The sequence below is a fragment of the Hippopotamus amphibius genome, chromosome 1 (assembly GCF_030028045.1).
Source record: "Hippopotamus amphibius kiboko isolate mHipAmp2 chromosome 1, mHipAmp2.hap2, whole genome shotgun sequence".
Taxonomy (NCBI): domain Eukaryota; kingdom Metazoa; phylum Chordata; class Mammalia; order Artiodactyla; family Hippopotamidae; genus Hippopotamus; species Hippopotamus amphibius.
In genome coordinates, this window is record NC_080186.1 from 168,605,216 (window position 1) to 168,617,957 (window position 12,742).

The following is a 12,742-nucleotide window of genomic DNA, read 5'->3' on the forward strand; positions in this document are numbered from 1 at the left end:
CTGTGCCAAGTCCTCTGTGAGTAGCCTGAAATCCTCCATTCTCCTGAGCCATTTGCTAGGGCTGACCCTTCTGTGGCCACATTGAGGCTTTGGGGGGTGGCATTGGAGATGAATTAGACTTAGAGATCCCCAGGAGCTGCAGTAGAGACCAAAGAAGGGAAGGCCTTGAACCTTTGGATCAGGTGTGGATGGGTGCTGAGTGAGGCTGGGGAGGGGTGTCTGGGAAAGGATCTGATCTGAGTTTTGAAGGATGCAGGGAGAAGGGGAGCAGTAACAAGCTGAACTGGCATTGATGGGGCCCTACTGTGTGTCCACTGGCATTGGAAGTACAGTGGAGGAGCAGATGAGACGGGGTTCCACTCATCTTCCCGGGCCTCCCTTCCTGAGAGACCCCAGACCCCTACCCCTTCCAGTCTATCAAAGCCCCGGAGAGACTGGATGCTATCATGACTCTTACTCACCACCATTTCCATACCCCAGCTTTATTAAAGCAGCAAGTGCTAACGTATCAGTTACAGAAATATTTCCTCAAGCCATTACCCACCCTCAGCCTCATCTGCTGACCCAGGGCCAGCAAACTCTTACCCCACCCCAGCTGTAAATTGTTCCTGAGGCTCCTCCAGTCCCATTTCCTGAAACTCTAAGGGCACCAGGACATGAGAAGACGAGGTATCAGAGGATGCTCTTGATCCTTTTACAAGATTTCCATCCTTCTATAGATATGACGACACTCTGTAAGGCTTCTTTGAACTTTGAGAAATTACTTGTCTCAGTAGTACAATTCTTATGTGGTTCTGTTGACTAAATAAGAAATACATATTTAAGTTATCTTCTTCGCAGAAAAAAATAGAAGCAAACTCTGTTCTCCCGGTCATAAGGGCTCTGTAAGACCCCCACCCCCCATCCTCTAAGAGGTAACTCGGGCAGGCCCTCCCCATCTGTTTTAGGGAGGGCACTGTGGACCATCTGGTGATAGTTGAGCCCCGGGTCTGAGGACCATCCATAGCTTTGGGGAGAGACCCAGAAAGGTGTGGGGAGGTCTTATGGCTTCCTAGGACAGGGACACAAGGACACACGGGGCGGGGGACACAGCAGACAAAGAGCAAGGTGGGCAAAGCAGCGTTCCTCAGTTGTTTCCCTACCACATGCCCCCCTAAGCCATTGCACATCCCCACATCATGGGCTCCTAGTGGAGCTCCTTAGCCCAGGAGAGGCCCCAAAGGCAGGGCAAATCAGAGCTAGTTTAGACTGGCCACCTGACCGGGGCTGGCCCTGAGTGGCCCTTCCCTCTTCCCAGGCTGAGTCCACGACCAGCTGTGCTCTGACCTGTTCCATGCTGACCCCTGTGCATAGGGGCTTGGTGGAGGGCACAACAGAAACCTCTAGAATGACCTCCGAATCCCCACTCCCCTAAGAGCCTCAGCTCCTGTCAGCGAGTGGACTTCTTTTGGGTCGGAAAGTAGTATCTGAAGCCTAACATGTGGCAAGTGGAGGCCATAAGAAACCCTTTACCCCACTGGGCCTCTAGCTGTGGTGACAAAAGAAATGAGGTCTCAGGTTCCCCTAAGAGCAAATAGCAACTTACATTCAGCTTTGGGCAGATTTTGGTGAGTTCTTTCATGTCCTTATAAACCTTTTTTATGTGACAATCATTGTTATATTTCGTAGAGATTTCATTCAGGGTGGAGATGAAGCCCTCTATAAACTTCCCATAGCAGAGCTCCTAAAACAGTATTGGGTGCATTGAGTTGGTGGTGGTGCACGGCAGAGCATCAGCTGACCCTCAACCTCATCCATCCCTGGTTTCCCTGGCCAGAGGTAACCATCCATCCCTGGCCCTCATCCATCCCTGGAGCCCTGGACTCAAATTCAGGTCCTACTCTGATTCTCTCTCAGAAGACCGATGGGCCCTTTGAGCTTTTGCAGTGGGTATCTGATCTCTCCCCAGGCACAGGGCTGCTCTGAGACAGTGATCAGAGAGCCCAGAAAAATCTGGCCACTGGTTCATCTGATGGCTGAGCTGGAGACTTCATCTTCAAACCCCCAGCTTTCTCTCCAGATTTCTTGACCCAACAACTTTTGTTCTTGTCTCTGCCCTGGGTGATCCCTTTCAAATATGGTCAGAAATGACCATGGGGTGACTGCTCCTTACCTCGCTGGTGTTCTGGGGCCTTTTGAAGGAACCCTGGAAGTGGGAAAAGTTGGTTAGAAACACAAAGGGCCACTGAGAGCAAAGCGATGTTTGATGAAGACCCAGACTTACATTGTATGTAATGTTGTCAGCCGTGAGTTCTTTCTGAATCTCAGCACAGACTGCGGTGTGATTGTCCTGGGGAGACACGCTGGCTATCTTCATTGGGGTGGAATGGCTTTCCAAGCCCCAGAGCACACAAGCCAGGAGCAGGTACAGGTACATGGTATGACTCGAGGGTGGCTCCAAGCTGATCTGAGCCCAGGGCTTAATAGCACTTCTGTGGGGAGAGGTACCTATATATAAGAGTCTAAGGAAATGCTAAATCTCTTATCAGTAATCACTGGTTTATGTGGAAGACAGAGAGGACCTACCTTATCTCTGGGCAAGATGTGTTTTTCATGCATTTTCTATGATTACAGCATACTTGGTGAATTCTTGTCTTTGCTGAAATTCAGGCTTGGTCTAAGAATTTTTATTCATAATCACATCTGAAGTCACAACCTTTCCTCCTGTGTGTGGGGCAGGTCTTTGGCTAGGACTGGCACTGTCTACAGGTGATGGCCAGAGCAGAGAGAGCAAGTAGGGTGGAGAAAGAGCCAGGCAGGGGCTAAAGATGCACCAGGACAAGCTTCCCAGGCCCACCCATCAAGGTAAAGGCTGGCCCCACTGCCCACTTGACAACTGGAGACACACCAACTTCCTCACAGATCCCAGGAGGGACACAGGAGAACAGGTTCGGGAACAAGGCCTCCAGTTCCATTGGCAAAGCAAGGGGAGGAAGGAGAGCTACTATTTTCTCAGCCTGAAGGTCATGGATTTGGGGGCAGAGTGCCTGATTAGATGAAAAACTTCATGTAAAAACAAAAACCAGCTCAGAAAAATGCTGCACTAGAGCCACATACCAACAAATTATGAACTTACACTCTGACTCTCAAAGATTAAGATCACCCATTTGGGGGAAAGTTTGGTAAATATGATGAGCTCTGACCCCTGTAGTTTAGTTTCTTTTTCCCTCAACAGCTGGTCTATCTACTGGTTCATCTTGGGAGTGGCTGAAGCCCTGAGTGTGAGGGGCAGGGCATGGCCACAGGGTCTGGGCCTCTGAAGGGCACAGGTGTTTTGCCCATTCAGCCAGTGACCAGCTGAGTCCCAGGAATCTCCCGTCTGCCCAGGAAGGATGCTGCTGCTTTCTCGAGCAAGATTCCCACTGTCTGGGTTACTTGGCCTTCCAAGTGAACCTGGACACCTCTCTCTGGTGTGGGAGCATTTGAGCATCCAGGGAAGCATGTCCAGGTGTGCACGATGTTACACCCAGGCGGGCTCTCGCCTCCCCTGTGCTCTGAGAGCAATGCTTGCCTAATTGTGCCTGATCTGCTTCAGGGCCCACCCCTCCCTGCCTCTGGTGGAGGAGAGCACCTTGAGCATTTGTTCATGGTAGAAAACAAACCGAAAAACTGCACAAATAAGAACAGATTTTTAATAATTTATTATTATGGTAAAACATCTTTAATAAATATGGGGTATGAAATTAAATAAATAAATAAATAAATATTAAAATACATAAATATATAAATAAATATTACTGGTCCCTGCCCGTGTAAAACGTCTGTTTCCCCTACCACACCCGTATCAGGGTCAACGTGGCCCAGAGCAAATCTGTGCTCCTTACAGCCCTGGCCCACCCTGTGGTCCCTCCAAGGTGAAGATCCTGAGTTTTGTTTGGCTCTTTGTGGGTGGGAGGGCAGCGATCTGTGAGGTAAGCTCCCAGGCTGACTTCTGGCTGGTCTGGCCTGTTTCACTTCTCGACTTGCTCCCAGCAGTCAAAGGGGATGGTAAAAAGAAAATCCTTCAGGTTCTGTTTGAAACTTCTAAAGGTGATATTCTGGGTTTCACAGAAAGTTTCCTTAAGAAAGAAAAGAAGAAAAAAAAGAAAAAAGAAAACTTGAGTCCAGGCATGAATGGGTAACGTAGGGGAAGCATCAGCATACTTCTGTGCTGCCTCTTAGAATTCAGAGGCCAGAAGGACTGTCTGGGGCCCGCCAGCTGACCTGGGTCAGCTGACATGTTGCTACCCATGTGTCACCCAAAAGGTGCACAGCTCTGCCAATGGCAGCCAGGGCCAGGGACCTGATAAAATGCAAGCCAGAGGCTGGTCTGCTGGGCAACTGGGCCACCACCTCTTTGGTCCCAGCCCAGGGCACAGCAGTTGGGCTCAGGCCATCTCTAGGAGCCCAGAAGGGGCAGGAGTCAAGGCCACAGACCTCACTCTTTTCCCACAGGAAAGGAATGTTTGGGGCCTTTTTCCATTTCAAATAAGCTTTCCTCCTTGCTCCCATGCAATCCAGGCATCCCAGGCAGGGCCAGGAGAAAGTCCTTTTAGGAGGTGACACTTGGACCCCGGAACTTCCTCTGGGCCTTAGGCAGGTCTTCAGTTTCCTTGTATTTGCCTCACCTCTGACCTCATTAATGATAATAACAAACATAGTAGCAGCTCCCGCTAGGGAGTGCTATAGACTCTGGAGCTCCAGGGCTTTAACTCCTAGAGTTTCTACCTCTCCGGAGGGTCTAGTCATTACAAACCTGTTGACTCAGAAACCCTTTGAGGTCCTGAACACCCACAGCCAAAGATCTCTCCCCAACCATTCTCCACCCTCCTAGAATGAGACCTTCCTGCTTGGGGACCTGATGTGGGCACTCACCTTGGTGGGGGGGCAGTGCTGCTCGTAGTGGCTGGCCATCATGGTCAAGGGGCCCTTGAGACTAGTGAGGCTGCCCCGCAGGCCCTGCTTGTACAGCTTCAGGCGAGTCTGCAGGCATGTCGGCTCCTGTGGGAAATGTTCATTCCTTGGTGAGCAGTGACCAAGTGTGCTCTGGTGGGCAAGGACATCCTTCCCATCACTCCTTCCTGTTCTAACCCCTATCTCCCAAGAGCAGGGCCTGGGTGGGGCACGGGATTATTCCTGACTAATCTCAGGCTGGGCCCAGTCACACACACTGCCCTGTCCCCCTGTCCAATGCAGACATGAGTCTGACTCGTCCTCACCACTCAGCTCAGACCACCCCCAGCCAGTGCAGCCACATTCCCTTGGCCTGGCATCTCAAGAGGGTCCCAGTCCCCAGAATAAGGAGGTCACTGTCCTCCCACCATTAGGGGGAAGGATGAGGGGGCCCTTGCCAAGACCTGCTGTGTGAGCAAAGTTTGTTCCTGAAACCCTTCTGTGCCCTTCAGCAGCCAGCACCGTGTTCACAGGGCTTGGTCTCAGGGCACAGTGAGTGTCCCAAGCCCACATCCCCTGTCTCATGACGTAGCCCCCACTTACCCACCTGCCCCTGGTGACCCCCTATCCCCTTGAATGCTAGGTCTGTCCATGGCTGCTCAGCTAATAAAGGAGCTCACAAGACTGCCACGGGGCAAACTCAGTGGCCTCCTGAGCAGCTCTCCTTCTGGCAGCCAGCTGACTGTATAGAAAGTGGACAAGCCTGTGAGGGTCCATCTAAAATGGAGACACTCCCCAGGGCAGAGGCCTTTGGGAAGGTGTGTCAGAAGCAGCTTCTTACCTGGGAGTCAAACATTTCAGAGACGACTTGTGCTGTTTCATTCTGTAGAAAAGTAAAATGTTGTGTTATCAAGCTGACAGGCAGGGCACGTCCAGGCCAGCGAGGTGGCCCAGGCATTGCCTGTGCTCCCTCCCTCACTCACCATCACAGCAGCAGTGTCTTTACTGTGGTTCAGAAGACTCAGAGCCTCCTTGATGGCATTCACATGTTGCCAGGGCCGGGTGACAGGGCTGGGTGCGCGGGTGGGTGCGGAGATGCTGCAGACCACAGTGCCCAGGAGAAGCAGGTTCTGCAGCCACATCCTCCTAAGGACTTTAGCCTTTCTCTCTGAGCACTGGGCTCACTGGCAAAAGAGCTCTTATATACACAGTTAGAGGAAATGATTAATGGTGACCACAAAACGCCAGGGAGGCGGGGGAACTACCTGAACTGTGGAATCTCCTGGCCCTTATCAGCTACACATGGAACGGTGAGCCTTTCCCCCAGGTGGTCAGGCTCGGGGGTTTTCATTAATGAGTCTTTCCAAGAATTGGCAGCCCACCTGCCTGCCTTCTTGAGCGTTCTCCAGCAGTCTGACCGGGCAGTCTGACCTGCCAAGGCTTCCCCCTCCCTCTGAGGGGCCTCTGGGCACAGCTTGGACTTCCTGGCCTGAAGTGCCCAGGGCGGGGCCTGGGAGACACTGAATCGAGCTTCTACTCCTGCCCCCCTCCCTGGCTCCCCATCCTGCCTATTATCCCAAGAGGCATGTGGGCTGGCTGTGCCACACTGGGGCCCATTCCGACCCCAGTCTCCCTTTCTCCTCCTAGAGCCCATAGCTCTGGCCACAGTGAGATATTTGAGTGTGAGGAGGACTCACAGGCCTGCTCCACTGTCCACCTAGGTAGATTCCAGCCAAATGACATAGTCCTATGACCACTCACCTCAGTCCCTACCAAGGATCCAGAGAAGTCAGCAAGCTGTGCCCAGCCAGGGACCTCTGCCCCACAGCCCCTGTGAGCTGAGGGAATGACAACCATGTGCAAGTCCAGCCAGCAAGATTCCAGAATGTTCCTCCATGGTGAGATCTCCTCTAACAGCCGCAATCCTGGTATACATAACCATATTCAGCTCCCAAGCTGCAGAGGTGGGTTGGCACTCTCAGCTGGAATGGGTCAGTGTTCTGAGTTCAAATCCTGCCTCCAAACACCCCCTTGCTGAGTGACTCTTCCCTTGAGTTACGTGAACCTCGCTTCCCTTTGCAAGGCAGACTGTACCTTCTGAGGTGGGCACTGTGCTCCTATCTACAGCCTCTGGCAAGCAGCAGTCACCAGCAAGGTCATGACTGCATCCACAGGAGGTACAGGGGACAATGGCTTCTCAACCAAGGTCTTCCAGGCTTAACTTCCTAAATGGCCCCTGCCCCAGCCCACCTCCAGCTCCAAAGGCCTCCCTGTAGAACAGGAACTGCTTCTGGAAAAGTCACAGGCTCTTGAGGGGCTGACAAGTGTTTGATTTTCACAATGGACTTTGGAGAGCACAGCACGAGTTGGTGTTTACTTCCCCATGCCATGAGTTTTGTGGTCGAAGGGGTATGGGTCCACACACTTACATTTCTGAGTGTCTGTGTGCCAGTGTGGTTGATGTCTGTACTTAGAAATGTGTCAGGAGGGGAGGATGTTTTTATATGAGGTACATCTCTGTGAGCCCCCATGCCTCTGCAGGTCCCCTCTGATATAGGAGAAGCTCCCCACACTGGGTGTGATGTTTCTGGTCCCCAGAGGCTGATTTAACCTAGATTGATGGGGTCATACATAAATGAGGACATGCTACTGAGCTCAAGTGGACAGCCCTGGGGAGCAGGTAGAACTCATGGTCTGAGTACTGTGGCCTGAGCCTGCAGCCTGGCACATTTCATTGCATAGCAGGAGGGTTGTTGCCCTTGTACAGGGAAGCCAGGCCTTAGTCCTCCAGACCCCCCTAGGGTCCCTGCCAGGATCTGGGGCACACCACAAGGCCAGCCCTACCCTTCTGAGCCTGGTGGAACATTCCTAGGTGGCCATGCTGGGGGTGAGAGTGTGGCATGTCCAGACTCTGGCCCTTCCTCTACCTTTTCCATGAAACCTCTGCTCAGCCCCTGGCAGGGAGCACTCAAGGGGGGAATAGGGGGTCAAGACACTAGGTGAAGATGCCACTCAGAGTGGAGGTCTGTGTCAGACAGTGCCCTAGAGGCTGTGTGGTGGGGAATGGGGGCCACAGGTTATAGCTAAGCTTGTGGCCAGGAAGGCAGAGAGCTGGTGTGGCCTCTCTGAGATGGAAGGTGACTTTCCTCCTGAAAATGAGTCGTTGCAGCTCAGTTAGTCAACAAACGTTTCCAATCTGCACCAAGCCCTGTGCTGGGGAGGAGAAGGATGGGACCCTCCCTCTGGCCCTCACATCTGGCCCTGAAGGCTTTCAGTCTTGTAGAGGAACAGTGGATCCTCCCATTGTATGGTCCAGGCTGGGATGGGGGAAATTCAGAGCTGAGGAATCTCAAGGAACCACTTCTCCCAGTTTGGTCGTCCCAGGGAACCAGAGACTTTTCCTGGAAGATGCTGCCTCCTAGTGCGGGCTGAAAGGGCAAGTAGAGTCAGGTGGGCAAGTCAGGTTGTCGGAGGGAGGAGGAGGGTAGGATGGGGGAGAGTGTTTGGGGCACAGACAGGCAGAGAGTTTTAGAAACAGGTATGATGAAGAGGAGGCAGGTTACAAAGTGTGCTGTGGAGTGTAAGCAAGAGTTAGAACTACTGTCCATGTGTTTAAGATGAGGACCCAGGGAACGAAAAAGCAGGTCTGCAGGGTCTAAGGGCCCATGAGAGGGTTTGATGGTTCAGAGGCTATGTGTGCAGGAGATAGACTGGGAGCAGTCCATGTTTACGTGATGGCTAAGGCCAAAAATGTTATTCGGGATGAAGGGCTGAAGGCCAGTACAGCAGTGTGTAGGGGCCAGAGTCATGATAGCTGGGCAAGAGACTGACGAGTGGCCAGTGGTCCTGGGAGGGTAGGAAAGGAGGAGCTGGAGCCACAAGGAGAGGTCCACACCAGCATGGTGGCCTGTGGGCATTGAAGTCAGCATGCGAAGAACCAAAGTCCATGGGTTTGGCAGTGAGGTTCGTGGGCAGCCACACATCTTTCTTCTGGAAAGATGACATCAGGGCTGAGGCCGTGACATGGGCAGGCATTCCTAGATTGCACGGCATGGAAAGTGGCAGCGATAACATCGAGCGGGTGCGCTGACTCAGGCGAGGGTGGGGGTGAGGACCGACATGGGCAGTGTGACTCCTTCTTGGCACCTTTCCCACAGGGTCAGGAGAAAACTCTCTGGAAGGGGTTTCCTGTGAGTGTCCCTCCCACAGACTCTGGGGGAAATTAGGGGCTTGTGGCTTCCCCGGAATCTTTTTCACAGAGGAAGTTATTACAAGGGGAAGGAAATGGGCCTCAGAGTGCCTCGCATCCCATGGGACTGTTGCACGGGCATCTCAGCTGATCTCACCCTCTTTGGGCCTGCCACCCCTTGTCCTCCCTGGGGACTTGAGGACCAGGATACCAGTGGCCCACCCAGTCCACACTATCATTGATGACAGAGGTGGGATTTGAACCCATATCTGTTCCTGCTCCCCTGATGTCTTCTATCTCAGGGATCACAAAGCCAGGAAATGCTGGTCACCAGGGTAGACCAGCAGAGAGATGTCCCCCTCAGGGCAGCTATAAAGGGAGACTCCTCCAGCTGTCGGCAGGGAAGCTAGGGTGGCCTATTACTGTCCCTGGGAAGTCCTGGGAGCCAAAGGCAAAATTTCCCCAGCAGAGCCTGCCTTCCAGGCATCTCTACATCTCAGGCTTGGGCCCTCCACCGCTGATCCCTGGGTAGCCCAAGAAAGTTCCTCCTCCCTGAGTCTCAACTCCCTCATCTGTACAATGGGTTTAATGATCACTGCCTCACAGAGGAAATTGTTGCTTGTCCCAGAAGGCAAACTTCACCGTTCTCCTCTCCCCAACAGTTTGGGAGGTCTCTAAAGCCCAAACTGGGCAGAGGACTCAGCCTTACTGGAATTTTCAGGGATAGTTACCCATTGCCCAGCTACAGTCCCAGATAGCATCTTTCTGGACAGATGCAGTGCGGTGGAGAGCCACCACCCAGATTCGGGGCTCGTGGGGTTCTGCATCACCCTCGGGAGAACCCAGTGTGGGGACAGCACCGTGAGTGGCTCATGCTTCCTGAGAGGGGGTCCTGGTCACTTCAGGCCATACCATACACACAAAGCTACATCTTTGGCCTTTGTGGTTGCAGCGCCAGTTGGAGCCTTCCTGCATCTCCTCTAAGTCTCCAGAGGTGCACCTCAAAAAGGCTAGGGTGTCCAGGAGAGCCGTTCTGGTCCTGCTCTCTGGGTATCCTCAGACCCCTAGCTCTGGCGAGTCCTGATTGGTTTGGAAGGATCTGAGTGTGGTTAACCCTCAACCATGTGTGTGTGGGCTCTACATCCATGTAGCCCCGCTTCCAGGAAGCTGGAGGTGTGGCCGACCTCACAGCCCTCTGCACTCGGAGCTCACGTCTGGTGCTCATGTGGGATAGGGGGCAGGGAGGACAAGGCCGAGACTCAGAGGCACAGTGTTAAGGGTACCAACCAAGATGTGCACAGAGAATGAATAGCCAGGAGGGGGTGGTCATGAAGTGAGAGGGGGGCAAGTTAAGAGAAGGCCTTGAGGGGACTCATTGGGCGTGTAGGTTGGGGGTAGGAGGTGAGTGAGGAACCTCTCACCTCGGGGTTCCGGTTCAGGCAGCGGATAGTGAGCCCATTTCCTGCGATGGGGGAGACCCAAGGTATCAAAGAGGTTTGGGGGGTTCAGTCCAGCTTGGACTGGATGTGGCAGTTTGAGAGGCCAGGGGAACTTGAGAAGACTCAGTTGTGACCACATGGACCCAAAGGTCGGAGAGAAGTCAATGGCACAAGACATTTGGAAGTCACTGATGAAGAGGAAGTTACAGCACTATAGAGTGCTGCACAGAGTGAGCCGGGTCTTGGGTCGTGCCCAGGGATGCCAGCTTTAAGGTGGGACCAAGGATGATGAGATGTCCTTTTTCACTTCACTCCTTGGTTCTTTGGGCTTCCTTGCTGTTTCCCAGGACCCAACAACTATACGTGCAGGCAATGATACCCCAAGGGTGGGTGCGCACCAGGCCTGCCCTCCCCAGCCTATACCTCCCACGCGCCCAGAGGACTCCCTCCAGGGCTGGAAATGCATTCCCCACCTGTGAATCTCTGTCCCTTAAGCTCATCCCCAGCTAGAAGTGTCATCAGATAGCTAGAAGGGGCTGCTGCCTTTGTCTGCCTCCTTGGGAGAAAAAAAAATATTGGAGGCCTCATTGAAAATTAAAAGGAGGAGAAATCATTACCAGAAGCCTTTACAACTTGCAAAGTCCTGAGGGTGCCCCTCACTGCCCTCTATGATTGGGGCTGGAGTCCAGGCAAAGGTGGTGGGTGGGAACCTGGGAACCCTGGCCCAACGCCCTCACCCGTCCCTCTGGAGCTGATGGGCCAGTCAAAGTTGCAGGTGCAAGCTTTCTATTCTGGGCAAGATGGGTGGTTCTGGATCTAGCTGCCTTCAGCACTTCTCTGAAGTGTCAGGGCTCCCTTGGACTCTCCCTGCAGCCCTGTTTGGGCAGGTGTGTCTCTTGCTTCCAGTTCGTTCTTCAGGTCCCAGAGGTCCCTGGCCTTGAGCCCCCAGCTCCCTGTTGTGTACCTGTGCCTCTGGAGAGAGTTCCCTACCTCCTTCCAGCACCTCCCCCAGAGGGACCCCAGCCCCTCACAAGGGTGATAGTCCCCCTACCACGACTCAGACTGAGGGCCCAGCAAGAGCAGTGATAAAGGGGTCCGTGAACGGTGGGAAGGAGAGAGAGCTGGCCCACAAAGTGTCTCTGGGATGACCAGAGGGGTCCTTGGGGATCTCTCCTCCCAGCCCTAGGGCCATCAACTTGTAACTCCCTCTCCCTAAACACACACTCATTTCCCACTCCCTCAGGCCACATCCTAGCAAGCGTTGTGCCAGGTCCCCTGTGTAGTGTTGGGCACAGCAGCTGCCTTTGTGTTCAATGCAGGGTTGGAAGCTGACAGGCCTGCCTTCGACCACTTCTCACTGCGTGATCTCGGACTGTGACTTCCACCTCTGCGCCCCAGTTGGCTTATCTCCACGAGGAGGTGAAGGCCCGCTTTTCGGGTAACAACTCCCTAACAAGGAAGTTCTGGGCTGCATGGGAGGATATTTTCTCTTTTGGCTGACTGGGTACCTCCCCCTTACCACCTCTGTCTCCTTATTGGAAAGAAAGGATGAGAGGGGGGTGATCGCCAGGGTCTGGGCCAGTCTCCGGAGCCTTCTGGTAGGGGTGATTTAGGTTTCCAATAGGAGGTTTTCCTGTACAGACCTTTCCGCAGTACCCCAACACCGCCCCACACCCAGCCCCAGGAGGCAAACCCTGCCAGGCAGCCTGCGTATTCAAGGTCAGCTGACTGGGAAATGACTCAGTCACATGGATTTTCCTGGAAAGAGCCAATTGACAACATGGTTAAACAGGGCACTGTCCTCCCTAGTCCTGCCCCCTGTCCTGGGTAGGAGGAGGTGGTCCCAGGCTGCCAGGGGCCCAGGGCCTTGCTGTGTAGGAAAAAGCAGCCATTGAGTCCGGCCCTCGGCTTGGGGGGAGCAGAGTCACATTTATTGGATGTTCACCGATGTGGGGTAGGCTTGGCCAAAGTGTTTCCCCCACCCGCATTCAAGGCTCAGATCTCCTCTGAGGGGTCCATTGTTTTATTACCATGCTCAAGGGAGCCCTGGTCCTTTTCCCCACAGGGGTCAGGTCAGATACAGTAGAAGGAGGAGCACCCTACCACCATCACCCCCGGATGTGAACCCTCATTCCGCGCCTCCAGCGCACCACTCCCAGGTGCTCTTGCAACCGTGTGCTTCATACCTGGCCGCAGGCTCAGG

At 53.6% G+C, this 12,742-nt stretch overlaps 2 protein-coding genes across 2 annotated transcripts; both read right to left on the minus strand.

Moving 5' to 3' along the window:
• Positions 1 to 460: 460 nt before the first annotated feature.
• LOC130844242 (uncharacterized) lies at positions 461 to 2,505 on the minus strand. Its single transcript, XM_057720536.1, has 4 exons — positions 2,264 to 2,505; positions 2,153 to 2,185; positions 1,586 to 1,723; positions 461 to 801 (listed from the first exon to the last, which is right to left on the minus strand). The coding sequence occupies exons 1-4, from the start codon at positions 2,414 to 2,416 to the stop codon at positions 673 to 675; spliced, it is 453 nt and encodes a 150-aa protein (XP_057576519.1). The 5' UTR covers positions 2,417 to 2,505; the 3' UTR covers positions 461 to 672.
• A 1,160-nt stretch (positions 2,506 to 3,665) lies between these two features.
• On the minus strand, positions 3,666 to 6,060 carry CSF2 (colony stimulating factor 2). Its single transcript, XM_057748847.1, has 4 exons — positions 5,895 to 6,060; positions 5,753 to 5,794; positions 4,894 to 5,019; positions 3,666 to 4,097 (listed from the first exon to the last, which is right to left on the minus strand). The coding sequence occupies exons 1-4, from the start codon at positions 6,051 to 6,053 to the stop codon at positions 3,990 to 3,992; spliced, it is 435 nt and encodes a 144-aa protein (XP_057604830.1). The 5' UTR covers positions 6,054 to 6,060; the 3' UTR covers positions 3,666 to 3,989.
• Between the last annotated feature and the right edge of the window lie 6,682 nt (positions 6,061 to 12,742).